Source organism: Haemaphysalis longicornis, unplaced genomic scaffold (assembly GCF_048455015.1).
Source record: "Haemaphysalis longicornis isolate Haplotype H1 unplaced genomic scaffold, Haemaphysalis longicornis Haplotype H1 scaffold_10, whole genome shotgun sequence".
Lineage (NCBI taxonomy): Eukaryota > Metazoa > Arthropoda > Arachnida > Ixodida > Ixodidae > Haemaphysalis > Haemaphysalis longicornis.
The window spans coordinates 12954347-12975839 of record NW_027526204.1 but is presented as its reverse complement, the minus strand read 5'-3'; the positions used below and the strand labels follow the sequence as shown (position 1 = coordinate 12975839).

Sequence of the window (21493 nt, the reverse complement as noted above, 5' to 3'; positions counted from 1 at the left end):
GCCCTCCACATGTACGCACCCTCCTAACCCACATAGCCACTTTGCCCACTTACTGTATTTTCGCGCGTATAACCCACCCCTGCATATAATCCGCAGCCCCCTTTGCATCGACGAATAAAAAAATGTATCCCCGCGTATTGCCCGCATATTTTATACATAAGAGGATGGACCAACTCAAGCAACATTACACGTTTGTTTGTGCAAAAGAGCTTGCCTAGCTGACTACGTAACTATATGACTTACGCATACATTTTTTCAGGTTGGTATATTGTTGGGCTGCGGGTGCAAAATAAGCACAAACCAATGGGATAACAGTAGCTTAGTCACTATTACTGCTGTAGGGGCATCACGGCCCAATGCGCACTGCAGTAAAGCTGCACAAAAGGAAATCTCGCATATAATCCGCATCTCTACTTCACACCTGAAATTTTCGCATTTTTGGTGCAGGTTATACGCGCGAAAATACAGTAGGTCATCCTCTTTGTAATTAAAGTTTCGTCAGCTTGATCTCCTCCGTGCTGAGGCTATAGGTTAATATTGCACACAGCTGCAGAGCCCTTTTGTGAACTCAATAATTTAGCATTCACAAGTAGAGTAGCAGCATTAGTGTGCACTGGCTCTGGCACACCAGTGCCCTTTTCAATCTTCGATAAAGTACACTGGACATGTTCAATTAGATGGTGCGCACCACTGCGGTGCAACCCCAAGGAGGGCCACTCAAAGGTCTCGATGCTGGGCCACTAACTAGAAGCAGTGATAGTTTTTTTGTCTAGTGCAAATACTACATAATGTATGTTCAAACTTTATTTTACCAATTCGTCTCTGTCAGCTGGTGCTGTACATTTCGTCCAAAATAAAAATGTCAAAAATGAAAAACCAAAAAATCTATCACCCCAATGAAATTAAATAAAATGAAGGGTGGAGTCCAGTCACACAAAAGTATTAAAAGCAGCATAAAAAAAATTACATCGCAATTACAAAACTGCACGTACAAGACAAGGAGGTAAATTTCAACACATTGCGTGCAGTTGTACGTACAATTATTACAGACTGCACAAAAGAGTACAAAGTTAAAAAAAAGTGCCACCGGAAAAGACAGCCCAGTAAAGAAAGCAGCAGCTCGCGAGTGAGTACAAGCCAGATAAGTGTTATGAATGTACAATGCATCTATTGCCAAGCTCAACTCAAAGCCACTAATCAAATGGGAACTTTCTGGCTCGAAGTTTGCTTCACCAATTAGGCGTTTTCTTGTGACACGTGCAAAGATCGGTCCCACATGTTTCCAGCAACACACATCAGGATTGGGCTGGCACAACAACACAAGACGCGGCCAGCACTTGCAGTTCAATTGGCAATGAAGATGACACCAAAGGGGTCAGAGCCACCAGAGCCCAACACGACTGAAGACGCCACCCAAAAGGCACTCGGAGCAAGCACCTCTGCTCTCAAGTGGACACGGCGACGAAACAGTCTGCACGGCACACGCACGCACAACACAGGGCGACAATGAAGTCAATCAAACCAGAAAAGCCAGCAGCTCCTCGCTGCCTGAACTCTCCACGTCCGAGCCCTCCTCGCTGCTGGACTGTGCACAGTTGACACGGACCTTGTCCCTCTCCATCTTCTCCCCCAGCAGCTTGAGTCCCTTGGCCCACGTGTTCACCGACAGGCGTTTCTTCTTCCGGGGAACCTTGGGCGTTAGGGACGGTGGTGGGGCCGCACCCTTCTTACCCCGGATTCCCCTCAGTATGGCGTTGGCAAAGAGGGGCGAAACCAACATTGTCGCACTCAGGTTGCTGGAGACGGAAGAGCAGCTTCCAGCGGGGCTCACGTGCGGTGAATTGGGCGTCGGAGTTGCCATGGCTGACACCCGCAAGTTGCTCATCTGCTCCCACGGATCGTCGTCAAAAGTGTCGCCCGCCACATACACGGGAGCCCCAGTGGCGCCGTAGATGTCGTCGCACCCACCCCGGGCGGCCAACGCTTCTGTGAGCTGCTTCACCTGTGCTTTGCGCTTCTTGGTGCCTTTTCCCGCCGTTATTGCCAGCGGAGCCGCTGTGGACGGTGTTTTGGCTGAGGGCTTTGGAGCCCGACTGACATCTGCGGCTGGTGTTCTGCTTCGTCCAGCCCGGGCCGTGAACGCGCATTCACTTCCTCGAGCACCCGTCGAAGCCAGCGTCTCACCTCTGCCGCCCTTCCTGGGCCCCGTTGGTGTGTGGCGTGCCTGTGCAGCAAGCTTGCGCACACTTGTGACATTCGGTGAAGCTGGCTTCCGACCTTTACCGGCCTCCCGGCTCCTACTCTTCCCGGGCTTCCTGAAGGCAGTTTGCTCCGCATTTTCTCTCCCGCTCGTCCCTCCTGTTTGTCTGCGAATAGCCTTCTGGGCTGTTGTTGCCAGCAGCTGGTCTCTTGAACCCCGGCCAAGATCGGACCTTCGGCCTGGTTTGGCGGGGGCAAGCTTTCGGCCACTCCTTTTGCTTTCAAGCGCATCAACAGACTCCGATGGTGGGTGAGCTTCGTCAGCCTTTTGCGGGTTACTTTGTGGTTTCGCGGTGGCATTCTTCATTGTTGTCCGGGAGGACCTGCGCTGTACAGCCCTCTGCTGGACTGCCTCCGTGGCAGACGCTGTGCCCACTGTTTTACCGCCGGGTGTTGAGGCCTTTTTACGAGGGACTTCTTTCCGGGTAGGCTTGCAGTGCTGGTCACTGCCTGATGGAGGTGGCTTCAGAGCTTTGCTAGCCCTCTGTGGCTCACCACAGCGAGTGAGGGCGTCACGTTTCCCAGCACCGTTGTTAGGCTTCGTCTGGCCAAGCGAGCTTGCACGCTTTTGCCTGAGAGCCATCACCTTACCCTGGGGCAACAATGTGTCCAGTGGCTGCGTGCCATTGGCCTCTGTTGCACAGCCAACCTTCACGGTACACGCTCGTGTTTTGCTAGGTTTTCGTTTCTGTGTCAGCTCGGAATGCCGAACATCCCTTGTTTGGGACGTCTGCCCTTTGTCAGGATTCTCAGTGGCTGCAGGCCCTGGAGATGCGACAAGGTTTGAGATATTAGCTGGTGTCTTGCTTGCACCTGGCTGTTGGTAAAGTTTGGAGCTGGCCCGTGGTGTTGCTGCAGGTCGGCAGCGGCGTGCAGGTAACTCCCGCGCTTCATTAGCCTCGCGCCGCTCGTTAACGTAAGAGTTACGTTCCTTAGCAGCTTCATTCCGTGCTCCTGTTGCCAGCACTCGGCCTGTGGTCTTCAAAGAGAGGCTAAGCCTAGAGGTTCCTGCTTGCTTCCTGGTTCGCACAGGTGTTGCGGCACGTCCCTTCTTGGCAGCGACCGTCATTGCCCTGGTGGCTGCTGAGGTTGAAGCTCGGTTGGGCTGCGAAGTTTGAGCTCGTGTCTTGCATGGTTTCACCCCTTTGGGGGGCAATTTGAGATGCTGACTGGAACGAGAGGCACTTGACTCGGGCTGCTGCCGATCTTTTCGACCCTTCGCTGTCTGCCTTTGTGCTTGGCCAGTGCAGGTGCGCACCCTGCTTGCATCCCTCTTTTTCACCTGTGCAGCTTCATTTCGTTTCTTGCCCCTACTAAGAATGTCCCTTTCCACAGTAGGCGTTGCGGCACGTCCCTTCCTGGCAGCGACCGTCATTGCCCTGGTGGCTGCTGAGGTTGAAGCTCGGTTGGGCTGCGACGTTTGAGCTCGTGTCTTGCGTGGTTCCACCCCTTCGGGGGGCGATCTGAGATGCTGACTGGAACGAGAGGCACTTGACTCGGGCTGATGCCGATCTTTCCGACCCTTCGCTGTGTGCCTTTGTGCTTGGCCAGTGCAGGTGCGCACCCTGCTTGCATCCCTCTTTTTCACCTGCGCAGCTTCACTTCCTTTCTTGCCCCTAATAAGAATGTTGTCAGCACTGATTACTGACTGCGTGCGTCGTCGTCCCTGCATGGCGCTGCTCTCCCTTTCCACAGTTTCTTCAGCACTCAATGGCCTACCTTCAGAGCGGATGCACGACTCTGTTCTATTGCTGGACGACCTTTTGGGTGAAGGCATGCCTGTTTGTTCCCCAACATGCTTCGCACGATCGCACTGCTGCGGACACGCAACTTTTTTCTGCAGCTTACTCGCGAGTGAATCCTTGAATTTCCGTGAGCTGTTTTCACTATTCAAAGAGCTTCTCAGATTTAACTTTTCCCTCACTTCTGACGCACTTCCGCTTCTGGTGCACGCATGGCCAAAGCTCCTGGTGCTTCGCGGCTCTCGACGTGGTGGTGAAGACAGGCTCACAGCTTTTCCCTTTTGCTTGCCTGGGCGCACTTTCCTTGAGCGTTCAGCTGTGCTGAGACTGCGGCCTCTCCTCTGCTTCGGCTCCTCTTCCCTGTGCCCTCGCCCTGCACTTGGTGGCGGAGCTCCAGGCATCATTCGCAGTGACGACCTGGTGGTTGCGGTTGCAGCGGCAGGGCTGCCAGCAGCGGTGCCTCCCTTTCTTTTCTTCTCCTTGCAACACTCCGAAGCCCCCGGCTCTGCAGCCCTCTTCCGGTTGAGTTCCTTGCTTCGCGGAGCCTCTTGCAGACCTCGTGGAGCGCCAAGTGAAGGGGCCTGCACCCGCGCTTCGGCACTCTTTCCCAACTGTACGAGTCCATGGAAGGAGGCACCTTGGCGCCGAGTGACCATGGCTGTTCCAGTTGCTTTCCCTGCAGCGGCTATGCTGCCGCTTTGCAACTCGGGAGCTGGCATCCTGCTGCATGATGCTGCTTCTGAAGGAGCAGTTCCTTTGGTCGCTAACACAGGAGCATCTTCTCTCGTTGCTTTGGCTGCGCTCATTAAATCTTCCTCCCGCTTGGACGAGCTGGCCTCCCCAGCAACCACGCGCGCTCCGTTACTGCGGCGTTTCCGATTCTCGCGTCCTTTCTGGCCACTGGTGCTAAGGCGAGTGGCACGCCTTTCGCCCGAAACTGTAGCGCTGGGAACTTGCGGGCTGCGCATTCGCTTGTCAGTAAATAACTGCACGTCTCGTTTGGAGCTCGTGAAATTGGGAAGAGGCTCCAAAAGAACGCTGACCTTTCTTAGGTGTGGCTGGTTCTCCTTTATCGTGTCGGCTACATGACTGTCACTCACTTGGCCTCTTTCCGCCTGAGACGCCCGAGGTTCCTCCTCGGTGACCGGGGCGACGCGCGGCAAGCTGCGTAGCTCCGCTCGCTCGCAGGACAGGTTGCTTTCGCGAGGCCCACGCAGTCTTCCACCGTTCGCGGGAGGTCCTGGTACAGGACGACTCGTTGTCGAGCTCCCGCGGCCACCTGAAGCAGGGCGTTGCACAGGGCTTGTCTCTTTGCCCGGCGACGTTCTGGGCCAACCGTAAATGATTCGCTTCCAGTCTGCCGGCACGCCGTTCTCGAACTTTTTTACTATATGCAAAGGAAGGTTGACGCTCCTGCAGGTGTCCCGGTCTATATGTCCACACAGCTGGTAACACACGCCGTCGACGGTGACAACGCGATACTTGTCGAGGCGCAGTTGAACGTCTTTAGTGACTACGGACTCTCCGGTCTTCGCACAGGTGCCATTAATGGCCATTGACGAGACACCAGTGGGCTCAATCAACCACTTTTTTAGTTCACGCATCGTTGCGCGATAGAGAGTTGCTCCTCAGCGTGCACCACAAATGGCTCATTTGAACAGACGCTCGTTTATGTGCGCGCCCATGGAGATGTGCGCGCCACTCGTGCTCATGTGACCTCATGGAGGAAAGAATACCTTTTTTTTTTCCATGTGTGACCTACAAAAGGGTAATGATGATGATGGTCAAAAGCTTCTTTGACACCATACTGAACCATAGCCTCCTTTATGACTGAACCCAGTAGTGGAGTTTATAAGGCTTTAAAAATTTTCTGCCAAATAATTTTTTTTAGTTTTAGTCATTTATATTGATAAAGCAACGTTCAAAAAACCACAAGCCACAGTAACTCTGGGCGAAACCACGCGATAAGATTAGTAAAGCTTTGCTTTAAAACTGTCAAAACTTCGGGATGCACAATAGTTACGTTTGCTCTCCTACTTTCCTACTATGACCAGGTAGCAATTAAAGTCCCTCGATCGGCGTTTAGTAGCAATGATCTGTAGGTTTGCTCGGTGCATGCGCACATGACAACCTATGACAACGCTCAGCACGTTCAAGACGAAACTTTTGTTTATTTTGCCTTCCGTAACTATTTTTATTGTTTTTTCTTCCCGTCAATTAAATACCAACAAGTCAGTTTTTATTTTTTACAATTACGAAAACCGAAATCATTGTTAGACTGGCTGGCTGTGGCTTGCTGTTTCTATTCCAGCCAAGTCAGTGGCCAAATGAAGTCGTCAGAGTCACGTGGGTCACGTGCTGTCTGTTTACTTCGTGCGCGGTGCGCGCGGTTTGCACGCATTTTTCGCGGATCCGTCGTCTCTGCGGTGTTGTGCGAGTTCGTGCGGTTCGCGCCTGCCGGCCTTCGGCGATGGCCTCGGCATGGTTCCCCAGCGTCGGCACCGTGCTGCCTCTGGCAGCGCTCATATTTTATCGGCTCGGAGGCGACCAGACCACCATGCAGACCATTGACCTGTTCCAGGAGTACGACTACATCATCGGTAAGTTCAGCACGGGGTGCCGCTTGGGCGCCCGCTTCAAATCTCCGCCGGCCGAGTCCGACATTAGCGGAGCCGTCGTGTGTAAAAGCGAATTTTCTCTGCACGGTCGGCCGACTGGTTATGCTTACCCGAAGCCCCACCCACCAGCCGATGTGCGCGAACAGCCGCAGTCCTTGCTGGTGGCTTTCAAACAGGACTGTTTTTATTGCCTGTCAGAAGCCGCGACGGTAATATTTGTTTCTTTTTTTACCTCGCAGACATCACTGAATTCGCAGTGAGCCGCTAGTGCTCATTTGGCGTGTTATTTGAGTTTCTATGCGTCTTCCAGTTCGTTCCCTTGTGTACCAATAGGAAAGGAATGCCGGGCGAAATACTCGGCCAAGCGGGACGGAATGGTGCGTCCTTCAAAGCGCAATGAAAACTGAAAGCAGTGGGAACCCGCGAAAGTGTTCGGAACGCGCAGCTACTCGGGTTTACTGGCTCGCGTCGTCGAAGTGTTAACGCCCCCCATTGGGTGCGCACGTCGTAGCAGCTGCATCCGGTCCTTCCCCAAAACCGCAGTGGGCGCGGGTTCGGCCGGCTGCGTGCTGGCCAACCGTCTGAGCGAGGACTCTGGGCGGACCGTGCTGCTGCTGGAGGCGGGCGGCTGGGAGGGCGAGCTGGCCGACATCCCGCTCATCGCCGCCACGGTGCAGGGCACGCCTCTCGACTGGCAGTACGTCACCAGGCCGCAAGAGTCCTCCTGCTATGCCCTCCACGACAGGGTGAGAGTCGCAGGCCCTTTGGGGGTGCTTTCTCTTTCTCGTGTCTGTTACCTAACCCCTTCACATACACTGACCTTGCGTGTTGTTTTAAAGCAAACTTACGCGCTGTCTTGGGCAGCGCGTAAGGCAGCCTTTTCCCTTATCCACAACACAGCTCCCCTCGCAGTTTAGGAGAGGAGGCCGCTAAGATTATTTTACCTGCAGAAGACCAAGGTCGGAGGTCAGTCCTCACGGGGATGTCTTCAAAATCTTTCCCGCCCTTTAGTCTAGTGGAAACCAGAAAAAAAAAAGAAAAAAAGAAACCAACAATTAAATCTTTGCCGAACAGGCAGCTGGAGCACCCTTGTAAAGAAAAACCATGGGGGAGGGGCCCAGGGAGAGCTGGGTACCCATAATGACACCTATAGGGTGCATCAATTGATTTGATGGGAGAAACTGGCGCCTACACAAGGATTTTTGGTGTTGCACTTGAGTGTGCTCTTTTAGGTTACCTTCGTTTAGGTTTCTACCACGCGCAATCTTGCCTTTCCGCATGCCTTCGTGTGGTTCTGTTAAATAACTCTCGTTTGCTTTGTTTTGACTTCGGCTGTAAGCCATGCTTCGCAGACGCGCAAGTGCTTTTTAAACACAGACCGTGCTACCAGGGAAATTGCTGAAGCCTTCCATGTCCGGATTAGGGGTTCGGATTGTATGTCACCTGTCACTGAGCAAGCTAGATAAAGAAGTGTTACTTCTCAAGGAAATGGGTGAGAAGAAAGAAAAAGGGAAGCTGGCGGTTGTCCTCGTGTATGGCCATACGCATGTGCGTGGGTCACACGTGCCTGATTGTTGGGTCTTGGTGTACGGTATATATGTGCCTTCGATTTTAATAAATCTTTCAGTTGATAGTAAGTGCTGGTGTCTTTTCCCTTTCTCATCCTTCTGTCAGTTTGTGCTTAATTAAGCTTTACTCAAAAATGACACTGTCAGTGCTGCTGAATGGTTAATACTAGGCGATGTTGAAAACTGGCTGTGTTGGTTCATGGTGGAAAGAAATGCGTCCACACGTCTTTTCTTATCCCTGTGCCCCAAGTCCTTAGGAGGAAGTGAGAGAGTCGACCTGAATGCGGACGGGTGCACCCTGAATTGTTCTAGGTATGTTCGACTAGATGGCACATATGCATAGGTGCAGCGCGAAATACGTGGCAGCAAAGCTGTTACCAGACAAGGGTGCCTTCTGACAACTAAGGCACGTCAATTTTTTGGGCGGTAACAAATGCGCACCTTGGTTTCATCCCTCTGCATGTGTGTCGGGCAGTTTGTCCTATAATGGTGATGTTTCTCTTCTTTCTCGACCCGCCGCGGTGGCTCAGTGGCTAAGGCGTTGCGCTGCTGAGCACGAGGTCGCGGGTTCGATTCCCGGCCACGGCAGCTGCTTTTCTGATGGAGGTGAAAAGCAAAAACGCCCGTGTGTACGAGATTTCGGCGCACGATAAAGATCCCAGGTGGTCAAAATTAATCCGGAGCCCTCCACTACGGCGCGCCTCATCGCCTGCGTTGCGTCGGCGCGTTAAACCCTACAATCAATCAAATCAATCATCTTCTTTCTCCAGTGTTGTCAGGAACTGGGCGAGGTTGCGTGGTTTAGGTTGGAGTGTGGCCCTGGGCATGGACAGTTTGCGTGCAGCAGCTGCTCCCATGGGTCTAGCGTGCTATTGGCCGATTGTCAGTCATACTGCTATGCAATGCACTGCACCTGTTGTTATTTAGGTCTGGTTACCTAGGCTGGTTGGTTGGAATACAGTCCTATGCCAACGGCCGTGCACATTTTTGCAAGTGCATGCATGCAGAGTAGGGTGGACGGAATCCTCAGTGCCAAAAACTGTACTGGAGGGGGTGGAGGCGAAATGTATACGTTTTGTTCAACTACACGGTTGTCATTTCACACCAAGCAATACGAGCTGGGGTGCGACAAAAAAAAAATTCTACTTGAAATATGGATTGTTGCCCAAAAAAGTTCTTTTTGGCAGATGTTGAATTTGTAATGTACGCCTTTTGCAAAGTAAAGGTTAAATATTTGCTGAAAATAATATGTGCTGCTTGATTGTGGTAGAAAGACATGCCTGAATTGAATCTTTAAGAGGGTGAAATACAAGGTGCTTTTATTCCAGAACTCCTGCCCTCATTAGCTCGATTCTGGCCCCAAAGGGTGTTGTTTCCATAAAAGGAGAGACGAGATCAGAATATATTCGAATACCTTTCAGACTTCATCTTCCACAACATTAGTGGCGATATGAAAAACAGCGGGATCAGTGTATCAACTCCACACTATCCTTCGAGTGGCGCGATTAAACAGACCTAGAGGCACTGCTACAATCCCACAGTCACGCTTCTTGGCTGTGGCCTTGTTCGGCAGCTACCAGGGCCGTACCCAGAAATTTTTTTTTTCGGGGGGGGGGTTATGAATTTTGGGAAGGGGGTATTTTTGCTGAAAGCAACAGTAAGTATTGTTTACGTGCTGCCTGGAAAAGATTTCGGGAGGGGTTCGAACCCCCAAACCCCCCCTCTGGGTACGGCCCTGGCAGCTACCAATCCCTGCAACGTTCTAAGGGCTGGCTGAGTGACTGGTGGATCGCCCCATCCTCACCTGTTTTTCTTGTCATCTAGATCAATGGTCCTCCTCTTTTTTTCGTCATCTAAATCAATGGTTCTATAAATGGCGGTATGCAAGGACATTTCAGGGGTCTGCAAAGCCCTTCGCAAAACTCCTTTCCCACCTCCTTTTTTCCCCCTCCTTTTTGCCAAATCCTGCTCGGTATGCAAAAAGGTGGCTTCACTGCATGGCACGTATGCCTATTTCTCCCCGCAGCACGTTTTAAGGTTGGCTGTTTGCACAACATGCCAGCTATGCGGCGTAACAGCCAGACGTACAACAAGCTACATATAAGCGTTGGGGACTTGTAGCAGCTAGAGCAAACTGCTTCACAGCAAGAGGTGCAGCAGCATAGAAGTCGGATGCAAAATGCAGGCCTTGAATAAGTATGCGAATGACTATCAGAAACTGATAGGTTGCCTCATCACTTTTATCACTATGAAAGGGGTCGTTGGCATAGTCATGGCTGAGAGCCAATCCTGCAGATTGATTGTGTGAAGCTTGTGTGGAAATTTTCGTCACTGCATTAAGTTGGCAGGGCAGCCTTTGTAATGACCCAAGCCAAGACAGCTTGGTCACAATAACAGTAATGCGAATCATATTGCAAACATCAAGTGATTCGACCAGTCTGGATGTTAAGACAAAGGCTGGGGCGACACCCCAGCCTTTTTCCAGGGATTTCTGTGTGACGTCTGAGAACCTTGTTTGTGCGATTGCCACATCGAGAGATCGGGGTGGGGTCTCCAGTTCCGTTTGATCGCATCACTTGAAGGCTAAGGGGCAGTTCACACGCTGATAACTGTGCTCTCGGTGCTGGCTGAGAATACTTTACTCCTGCCCATGTTATGTCACTGGGGTGCAAAATTTGAACGTTTTCCAACTTGTTTTGTTTGTTTTTCGGTTAAGAAAACGCCCTTCATGGCAGGAATGAAGCTGAGAGAGTTACCAAAGGCCAGCTCCTTCAAACTGAACCAAGTTTTATCTGGTATCTTTTTTAACAAACACATTGCAAATTCAGCCCACACACCCGAAACACTTCGCAAGTGGTACACCCCTCGAAGTCCTCACTGCCATACCACCGCTCATCAGACCTCGCACACCTAGTTTGGTGGTGCGCAGCTTTCGCCAGGCGCCGTACATTCAACTCACCCCAACCACATCCCGATCACTGATGCATAGCTGTATTGGCTATACTGGGAACGACCAGCATTTGTTTATTTTCTCTTGCCCTCCCTCCCCATTCCTTTTGTGACCAGTGGTCGTCCTTTTCTCTCTTCACGGCCCTTTTAAAAAAGGATGCCTGGTGTGGATCACCAATTAACACAGTTACTGCCAGCCTGCTGACAGCCGCTCCCCCTCCCCTGTCACGTGCAGCGCAGCAAGTGGCCCCGGGGCAAAGTGCTGGGCGGTTCGAGCGTGCTCAACTACATGCTGTACGTGCGGGGCAGCCCCCACGACTACGACCGCTGGGAGCGGGAGCTGGGATGCCCGGGCTGGGGGTGGCCCCACGTGCGCCCCTACTTCCTGCGCTCCGAGCACAACCGGGACCCGGACGTCGCCAACAACGGTGGGTCACCTTCCGTGAGGCCCCTTGCAGGTCTCGGGGAGTTTGGGCCTGTTGGTACGACAGGGCAAAGGGCTAAGGACAAGCGAGTAGACACACACAGGGCAGTTTTATTAAGAGACAGCTCCATGCGTATATAAATATATATGTACATAAAAACTGGCCCACGTCATATTGCGTTATTTACTCACGTCGCATATCTTTAAAAAATCGCGCTCTTTTTTGGTAAGGCCACCGAGGCAGTGCTAATGCACTGGTCTTCCGCATTTTCTATCAAATGAGCATCCAGTATGTCTCGCGTGAGCTGGTTTTTGGGTTTGGCAACAATTGCATACTCGCAACTCTGTTCTACAACTACGCATAACGGTGTGGTCCCCACGGGGCAGCAGAAGGCCAATGCACCTCGACAAGTCAAAGTCCAGATGGCCGGCAGACCGCCAATTCGAAGCTCCCGTCGAGCTGACGAATGGGAAAACACACCACACCGCAGCCCTACGGCGATGATGGCACACCTGCCTTCCTCGCCCGTGGGATGTAAGTTTCTTCCTTTCCCGGCGCTAACCCTGTTCGTTGTTTCAACCTCTGCACCACCCCACGGCCTTTTCTTTACAACTGTTGCCACCTGCTCACTGCTTATCAGTGTCTTCCAAAGTCTGCTTGTTGCTCTGTACCTTTTCTTTACCTGCATTTCTTTCCATCGCCACCTTGTGCTGTCGTTCACTTCGCTTGGCCTTGGCAGCTTCACACTCTCGCCTTTTCCTGCTCAATTTGTTCGGCCACATTGGCCTTCCCAGCTTATCTCGCTGGGGGAGGGGGTAGCCCAGACAGTGCAGAGAGGAAGGGGGCACGAAAACGTCTTTTTTTTCTAAATTCGAATTTCAGCTAGGAGTTCACAAATTATGGGAGAGCGTGCTAAATGTAGTACCGTAATTACCCGATTCTAACGCGGACTTTTTTTCCTGAAAAATAGGTCGAAAAATCGCATGCGCGTTAGAATCAGATACGAAACCGAAACTGCCGAAACAACGGAAATTTCGTCCCGCCCATCACCATCGCCATCTCAAGCAGGCGCCAAAGCTTTTAGCAACGATTTTTCAGACGCAGGAAGCATAGGTATAGTGCCTATAATATTCTAGGCACTATAGCATTGGCGCCTAGGCTTTTCTATCGGCGTTCACACAAATCGTCAAATCGTTCCACTTGCGCGCTTGATAACAGCAATGGTGGCAGCGGCTCTCACGCGTTCAAAACGAGTGGTCGGCTGAAGCGTGCGTCTCTGGAGAAGCTCGCAGGATGGGCATGCGAGGCATGGGCCACGATCCCATCGATCATGGTTGAACGTTCGTTCAGAAGTGCGGCAGCACGAACGCGCTTGAAGGCACCAAGAACGAGACGTTGTGGTCAGCGGAGAGCGACGAGGAGTGAGATGAGTGAGATTATTTCAAGAAATAAATCGCCCGTTTCTCTCGCATTCGTTTTTCTTGCTCACAAAGTTCCGTGCGCGTTACAATCGGAGGTGCAAATTTTTTCGGTTTTTTTGCCAGGAAAATCGGGTGCGCGTTAGAATCGGGTAATTACGGTAATTAAGTTCTTAGCCAACCTGTTGGGTGAGACCATCTACTAGGGCGACATTTATCTGTACCCTGATCATGCGACACCCCGGTAGTATGACGCTTTTGCACGGTCCCTTGAAAGTCGTATTATCAGGGTTCCGCTGTACATGCTAATAAAACTGTTGGAAGTTAGTGCCCCGTGTGTGCCTACTCACTGGTCCTTGTCGTGTGAGCACTTCCATCGTTTGCAAAGTTGTGGAGGCTAGTGAGCTTGTGTGGGGGCAAGCAGGGACAAGCACAGAAGAGGTGACTGGCACGTGTCTGGATGAGCCACACTGCAGCGAGTGTGCCATCAGGGACTGTGCAGAAGCATTCCACATGTCCTTGGCTTGGCTTGCCAACAAGCTCAAAAGTTGCCTGTGGTTGCGAAAAAAAGAAAAAAAGCAAGAATATTATTGTAAATTATTACTTAAATTGTTTTATCAATAAGAAATCAAAGCTCCAAAAAGCTATTTGTCAGGGACTATTTAGAAGCTTCGTACAGGACAAAAAAAAGTTACCCTTCATGGCTAATTTTGGCATCGAGAATGAAAAGAAGCCACGTGGCTAGCCAAGTAGGAGAGGAAAATTGCCAGCTGCTATGGTGGCTGTCACGATTTAGCTTCGCATTGGTGAACCTAGGAGTTTCGGGGTACCCTCCAGCCGAGTGACGACCGGCAGCGTGCTGGTGGTGACGGTGACTGACCGAGAGCAGCCGTGCTCATCGGTGTTTATTGGTCAACCGTGCACAATGTTTCCCACCGAGCCTGGTGGGGCCACCGAACTTAGCGGCCAACGAATATCAGGGTCGAGGGGCGCCACACACTTGTCACAGTGGCGCTGACTACGGCACACGATCGCAGTGACTGTTTTCCCTCTAGTATATATGAGCATGAAACTCTGTGGGGAAAACTTGGTGCAGTACTGGCAAGGTTGTTGGCAGTGGCCGATGGGGAAAGCAGTTAGAATGGCATCTGCCAATGAGGACACCCACAGAGCATCTGCCGGATGTAAGAACTTGTCGAGTACGCTTCCAGAAGGACGATGTAGGCGAAGCAGCTTGGAGCCACGAGTTTCAGAAGCTGCGTGCAGCACGGTGGAGGCTGCCCACTGAGCAAGCCTAACTCACCGCGAAGGAAAGCAGTGGTAGGTGTCAGGTCTTGCAGTTCCCCCTCTGGGGAGGAGCCAGAGGGGTGAACTTTATCGCAGTATGCAATTTAGGGGCGCATGGTGACTTCGGCAGCATGTTCCACCAGGACTTTCTGGACCCTGGGCTCAGAGCCGCCCAGTGACGCCTCCCATTGGTCATTAGGGGGGTTTCGGGGGCACGCCCACATAGTAGTGGGCTGTTGGGTACCGATCGGGTTATATGCGATAAAGGTGTGCGCGACACAGAAGGGCATTAGTCTGAAGGAGCCGCCACAAGCATTCTTCCATTGTAGAAAGTGAGTGATGGGCTGGGAGGTATTTCTGGAGGAGGAGGAGGCGACAGTGCGCGGCGATAGCAGTGTATGTAATAAGGCTACCTCGAGTGGATTGTGCCCTGTGGTTAGGGTGAACGTCCTTTCTAGGCTCCCTTCAGTGGGCGGATTGTTGATAACAATATCCTCTACAGTGCTGCACGCAGCTTCTGAAAGGCATTATGGTTTCTTTTGCATAGCGTTGTCAGTGCCTTCTTTGCACGTCATAGCTTTTGCAGGGAAGCTCTAAGGGCAGAGGGCGTAGCCATTCTGATAATCCTTTAGCTTTTGCGCAACATTGAAGTGGCTCAGCGGCTAAGGTGTTGCTATTTTTCCAAAGGAGGTGGAAAAGGAATGTGTGTGGGTACATGAAAGGGGCCGTGCCGACAAAACACAAGTTTGGTTCATTCGAAAGACTGCCTCGTTAGAACTACACCGACACCCCTTTTAACCTAAACTTCGCTCGAATAAGCTACGTAATTAGGAAGAAAGGAAATGCTCGTGTGACCCACTAGATCATTTCCCACTGTAGAATTTAGGTCATATGCCCAGCTGTGTTAGCAATGGCAAACACAATTAGGCAGGGCTCATAACCTTGCCAAACGAGCTATTCGGGCCTAAATTTAGGGCACATTCTTTTTACAGCAAAAAGAATGGTACGGTGAAACATGGAAGTTACGAAAGTATATATAAACAGAGAAGTACCAGCGCCTACTGCTGTTGGTACTGCGCACACTATGCTTGTCATAGCTGCACAGCAGTGCGGCGCTTTGGGGTGGTCTCGGACAACGCTGCCCGATAGGCGTGAGCGGCATTGTCCCTAATTGTCAAACATACCCCATGTTTCACGAATCGATTACTACCTACTGGAACAAAAACAAGTCCGATGCAAATACGGTCAGAAACAGAGCTAAAGCTGACGGGGGTCCTGCGCAGTATGGTGGTGCCATCTAGGAGGAATTACGGTAAACAAGACCCCGCAGCCTGCTACAGGCTGAACAGCTCACTAGAAGTTCGCTTGAAGGCCCGTACATGTGAAGTCACGAAAGATGTAATGAAAGACACGATTTGGTGGGACAATCAAAATTTTACCCTGCATTGATTAATTTCTCAGTGACTAAAGCGTCACTTGCTGCCGGAAAAGTGCTAGGGGCATAATAAAACACCGAATCTTTCGACTAAAACAAACTTCGGTGTTTTAGTCGAAAGTCGTTTATGATCCCGGTGTTTTGTTACTGTCGGACCACCCAACTGTAACTGAATTTGAGAGTGGCTTGTGCCTGGTTGCCAAGGCAACGGATGTTTGGGATTGCCAAAGTAATGGCGTTCTTGCCAGCATTAGAAAACTCTGACCCGCAGCGGAGCACGTTTTTCCAACGTTGCCACTTCCTACCATGCGTCGGCTAAAGATTAACCGGTCACGTGACTAACGCACTGGCTAGCAATTGGGGGAGAGTGGCTGGAGTGGGAGAGGGCTTGGTTAACCAGTCCAGGCTGATGTGTTTGGCCTTGTAACAGGAGGCGATGGCCTGACAGATGCCACAGCCGCCACCATCGCCCTCAGAACCAGCCAATGGGGAGGCTCGTAGAACGCAGATGACTGAGCCACGACAAGCAGCTCCGAGACCTTGAAACTTTTTTTTACACTTTCTCTTCTCTCTATCAGGAAACGAGAGGTGTCGCAAGGTGAAGAAGCGCGCATTTCAACGGCACCAAAATAGTTGTTGCGTGCTGACGTTCCGGAGCTAGGCGCACTTCAAAACCGAGATTTCTCCATTGATTTTCATGAAATTCTTATTGTATTGCCTCATAAATATTATTTGTGGTACTTAGCAGTCATTTTCAGCAGAAGTACTTCAGAAATCATAGAAAAAAGATCAAAGATCCAAATGTTGAACTTTCTAAAAAGTGATTTTTTGGTTGTTTTTTCAGAGTTGATCCCCACGTGCATCCTTAAAGATTCCCGTGGAGGTTCCAAGTCAACCTAAGTGTGCCTTCTCAGTGTACCGGCATCACCCCAAACGCTCCATGCCAGTTCACGGGAGGGGAGAGCCAAATGTGGCGGTGGATAAGAAATTTCTTTTCTTTCTTATCTAGGGTCACACTGAGCTCCTTTAGAGTTCGTAATGACTGTAATGAAGGAATCCATCCGGCTGACTGTGCATACCACACTTCATTCTAAAGACACCATGGGGCACTGCCGTTCTAAGGTTGGCACTTTTTCCATCGTGCCATGACTCTCCCGCGAGCGAAAAAATGTTAGCTGATAGCGTATGCCGCGTCAAAGACGCACTGCAGGAAAGCCGACTTTCTCCAGCAGTGATGATGGTGATGTTAGGTAAAGGGAAAAAGAAAACACTTCTCGTGGCCGAAATCCTCTGCTGAAGTCCACCATTCGGGCACGGTTGAAGCAGTTTGGTTTGGGAGAGGGGTGCATGAACGTGCAAGATTAGAAAGACCATGCACTCCTTTGTGTCGCAGTGATGACAGTTGAATGCAAAGCTTTCTTTGTGCGAAATCAAAGATCAAAGGGTAACATTCAAAGCCGCTGCAATCGGAAGTCCAAACTGCGTGCAAGTGAAAGTCAAAGCTCAACGAGCTGAAGTCGGTGCTCGGACGACAACCGAGGAATCCCTCGTGAGAAAGCTTGGCGTTCAACCGTCGTTGTCGGTCGTCGGTCGTTAGACAGAGGGGTGCACGATTTTTTTTTGTTCCTAAATGTATCAATAAGTGTTGCCACTGTTCTTGTTTCAAACAAAATACTAGACCACAACATGCGACATTTGCAAAATGTTGAACGAAGGAGTTGTTTGCAGAGAAAAAGTTTTATAAGTTGCTCATACTGCTTCAACACTGTCTATAGCTCAAGCAAGTGCGGTGCATTCTTTTGTTGAAATTCCCAGGAAATACGTACAGCGAGCACCGCTGCAACTTGTCAACATTGTACGTATGCACCACAATTATCAATTTGCCACAATCTTTTTGATATTGTCGCACCCTTTTGTGTTTCAATGTGACAAACATGTGCTGGTTGATGCCGCAGAGAGGGGGGGAGGGGGAGGGGGGGGGGCACGTGCGTGGATGTTGCAGCTGTGTTGATCTGTGTGCAGGTCACCACGGCACGGACGGCCCCCAGTCGGTAATGCGGTCACCGTACCACACGCCGGTCGCCGAGGCCTTTGTGGAGTCTGGACGCCAGATGGGGTACCCCGCCACCAATGACATCAACGGACCCAGCATGGCTGGTCAGTTTGTGCAGTGGCAAGAGGACTTTCTTTATTCTATTCAGTGTTTTATATCCCTCAAGAGCCCATAGGGCAAAACTTGGTACAACAGTGTCGTTTGGTGTTTGGTGAGGGAATAATACTAACAACATAGTAGCAAGTCAGCAACAACCTGTAACACACTTGAAGATGGGCAAGCAAGCACACATTGTCAATGTACAGAACACATTTTACGTGACAAGAGTGGCTGCAAATCGTCATCGCCTTCTAATCACCATCAACTTGTTGAAGCAATGTCAATAGAGGGGCAACTTTGTTCAGTTTGGTAGGACAAATGGTTTTCTTAACCAAACGTGATACTCTTTTCTTAACCGAAAGAAAGGAAAGGAATACTAGAACACTTTAAAATTTCACACTACAGTGACATGCCGTAATTACTCGAATCTAACGCATCCTCGATTCTAATGCGTACCTGATTTTGGCAACTGGAAAAAAATAGCAAAAGTTTCGTTCGCAGGACAAGCTCCATTTATTGATGCAAGAACTCCATTTTTTATCGAACTAGGGGCAACATACTCCGTAATAAACCACCCATGGGGGCTGCCCTTCCAAATTCATGCAACGAAATTTCGGAAAAATCTTTAGAAATGTTCATGTTCATGGAACAATGTCATGGAACAACAATCCCTCTGTAGAACGGGGCGCACTGCACAGTACACATAGGTTCTCACTGCTCAGTCTCCTTTCTTGCATACAAAGCGGGGCTTGCTATCTGAAAATGGGCGCTTGCTATCTGCTGGCGTCTATTAGGGGCTCGGGCTGTCAGCGTTGGTGTCATCTCATGTAGTCACTGTACTAATAAAACACTGGGGCACTCATTTTCCAACACCTCTCACTAGAGTGTAATGCACAGTACAAAAAAAAGTGTATAAGGGATAAAGACGGTTCAAAATAAACTAATTCGGTGTAAGGATTTGTGGAACGCTCCCTGTCCGCTTCCGCAATCGTCAAGCACAGGCAGAAGCTGTTTGTAGACTGGTTGTAATTTGTGTTGCACTCAAGTAGTCACCGCCTCTCGATGCTAGGCCTGATCGGGTCGAGTGGTCGGTCTAAGCAAGAAGGCACACTCACCTGGTGCCGGGGCCTTATCGATCACCGAGGATGAGCCTCCAGGGTGGGCATTGCACTGCGCTCGCGTTGACCCCCGCCACTACCCCAACTGGGGCAGATGGGGCATGCAAATTGCTTAAATCCGGTTCAGCGCAAGAGAGGGCGCCACCGCCTCAGAAAGCGTGCTATTTCTAGTTTCACCGGTGCTGCTCTGGCGCCTAATCAGTGCATGCTGTGATAGTGCAAGAGAGAGACTGACAATCTTTGATTACACTTATACACTGCATGTTTTGCCCCTCCCCAGGTTCCTTGTTAGTGGAGATGGCTTTTTTTAACTTTTACCGACACAAAAAGCACTGCAAGGCCCCACGGAGCCTTTGCGCCTTGCTGATAAAACGCAGTGCCCATACCACCCACTGGGAGGATACGTGCATGCACATCCTTTTTTGTGCGTGCTTGTGCGTTGTTCTCATTCTGCACGAAGGCGTAAGCTTCTTTTGGAAGTTTTTTTTTATTTTGGCGTTGCTTGTGGGTCACGCAATGTTTGATGCTTAGCTCGCAGAACTGCAATTACGGTCGCCTCGCTAAGTCGATAATGCGTGGTAAGCAACCTCTAGCGCTGTTTTGGCTGGTACTCGATTCAAACGAGCATACGATTTTTGGCCTTATTATTTCAGAAAAAAAGGTGCCCGTTGAAATTGAGCAAATACAGCAATATGGGCAAATTCACATGTGCGTGATGGAAGCTGCAAGTGACACAGTTAAACCTGGATGTAACGAACCTCTATGTTACGAATTCCTGGATCTAATGAAGTTTTTAAATTCCCCATTGCCAACTCTGTTGAACGCCATATGTTTGCGACCTCTGTCATAAAGGCGTTGCGGCGGTTAACCTTAATGTAACTGATTTGCTACGCTGATGAGTTATTGTCTTTTGCATTTTTACTGACAGTTTGGCCGGAGAAACTCGCTACTTTACCCAATACAGTTAAACCTCGATGTAACAAAGTCGGTAAAATTCGTAATTTACTTCGTTACATTGAAATTTCGCTACATTGAAATTCGCGGTAAGTGTTCATCCTGTGAAGCGTTTCCTGCAAAAGAAAACGTGGCGCGCATACACGGCTGGCGCACTCTTTCTGTTTCTATCGGAGCTTAATCGTCTACGTGGGCATTAGAGTGAACCTCGTGGAGCGTTTTCTCCCCGCAAAAGCGCGCCCCGCAAGCCACAGGCGCGCTGACGCAGCCGCGGAGACAACCCGCGCGATGTGAGTAGCTCCGGCGACCGCTTCCGCTCGCTGAAACGCAACTCGTGGGGCAAACGAGAGGGGCATGCGAGAAAAAAAAGCGGGTCACGTGGGCGAAATTTTCACTGTAAAGCGCCATACGCGCCGCTTACGTAAGCGCCCATCAAAAATCCTCGGCATGCCCGAGTGCTTCGAAGCTACCGCCATAGGTTGCTCGCCTCCCCATTGGCGAAAGTGGTCAGGCTCCTCCCACTGCCGCGTGCAGCGCGAGTCACTTCCTGGCGCAGAAGCCGCCGCCGGCGCGCAATCGCGGACGTGGGTGTGAAAAAAATGCGCGCACAAGGCTCATAAAGATTCTCAAATGCCTGCTGGAACGATGAAACCCAACAAGCATGAGCGAACTCGACCGAAGGGGAAAACGGCGGCATACGGCGGCGGCGGCCCCGCAAGAGGCGATTAGGCTTATCACCGCGGAGGATGTTTGATGCGCGCTTTCGTAAGCGGCGCGCATGACATTTTACTGTGAAAATTTCGCTCAAGTTATCCGCTTTTTTTTTTTTTTCTCGCGTGCTCCTCTCATTTGCCCCTCGAGTTGCGTTTCAGCGAGCGGTTGGAAGCGGTCGCTGGAGCTATCCACATAGCGCGGGTGGTCTCCGCGGCTGCGTCAGCGCGCCTGTGGCTTGCGGGGCGCGTTTTGAGTTTTTGCGGGGAAAAAACGCTCCATGCGGTTCACGCTGATGCCCTCGTAGACGATTAAGCTCCGACAGAAACAGAAAAAGTGCGCCAGCCGTGTATGCACGCCAGGCAGTTTGTAGGCAACGGGCTCGCTCACAGGCCCGTGGCTCGCTGCATCCGCGGTATGGGCGGCCCGTGTTGCCGTTCGCCTTTTATTGAGACCCCATTTCGGCGCTTGCGTCTCCCAAAATATACCTCTACAACTTCAATTTCGTGCCTCGTTCTCCATGAAACTTCGTTACATTGAAATTCCGGCAAACGGGACTTCGTTACACAGAGGGTGAAAATACATGGTGTGCATACACTTGAAGTTACGAAAAATTCCATGGTTCGTTACACCGAGGGTTTCGTTACATTGAAGTTCGTTACATCGAGGTTTAACTGTATTAGCACTATTTTATGGAGCCAGCAGTTACGAAAATGTTTACAATTACCGAAAAAGAAATTCACCATGATAATGATGATAAACGGAGCAGCCAGCTCCTTCTAATGACTACCGTGGCACCCACTTTAGGTTTCTCATCTGTAGCATGACACTAGGTGGCAAGAGTTTGTGCACTTCCC

General features: G+C 50.8%; 2 protein-coding genes across 2 annotated transcripts in view; one reads left to right on the top strand and one right to left on the bottom strand.

Moving 5' to 3' along the window:
• On the bottom strand, positions 1–5721 carry LOC144158194 (uncharacterized). Its single transcript, XM_077688886.1, has one exon. The coding sequence runs from the start codon at positions 5603–5605 to the stop codon at positions 1517–1519; it is 4089 nt and encodes a 1362-aa protein (XP_077545012.1). The 5' UTR covers positions 5606–5721; the 3' UTR covers positions 1–1516.
• Positions 5722–6348: 627 nt separating this feature from the next.
• Positions 6349–21493, top strand: part of LOC144158195 (glucose dehydrogenase [FAD, quinone]-like) — a 61206-nt gene continuing 46061 nt past the window's right edge. Inside the window, exons 1-4 of the mRNA XM_077688887.1 lie at positions 6349–6601; positions 7163–7365; positions 11372–11564; positions 17724–17858. Of these exons, the coding sequence (XP_077545013.1) occupies positions 6472–6601; positions 7163–7365; positions 11372–11564; positions 17724–17858 (661 nt within the window). The 5' untranslated portion in view covers positions 6349–6471. The remainder of the gene's footprint in view (positions 6602–7162; positions 7366–11371; positions 11565–17723; positions 17859–21493) is intronic.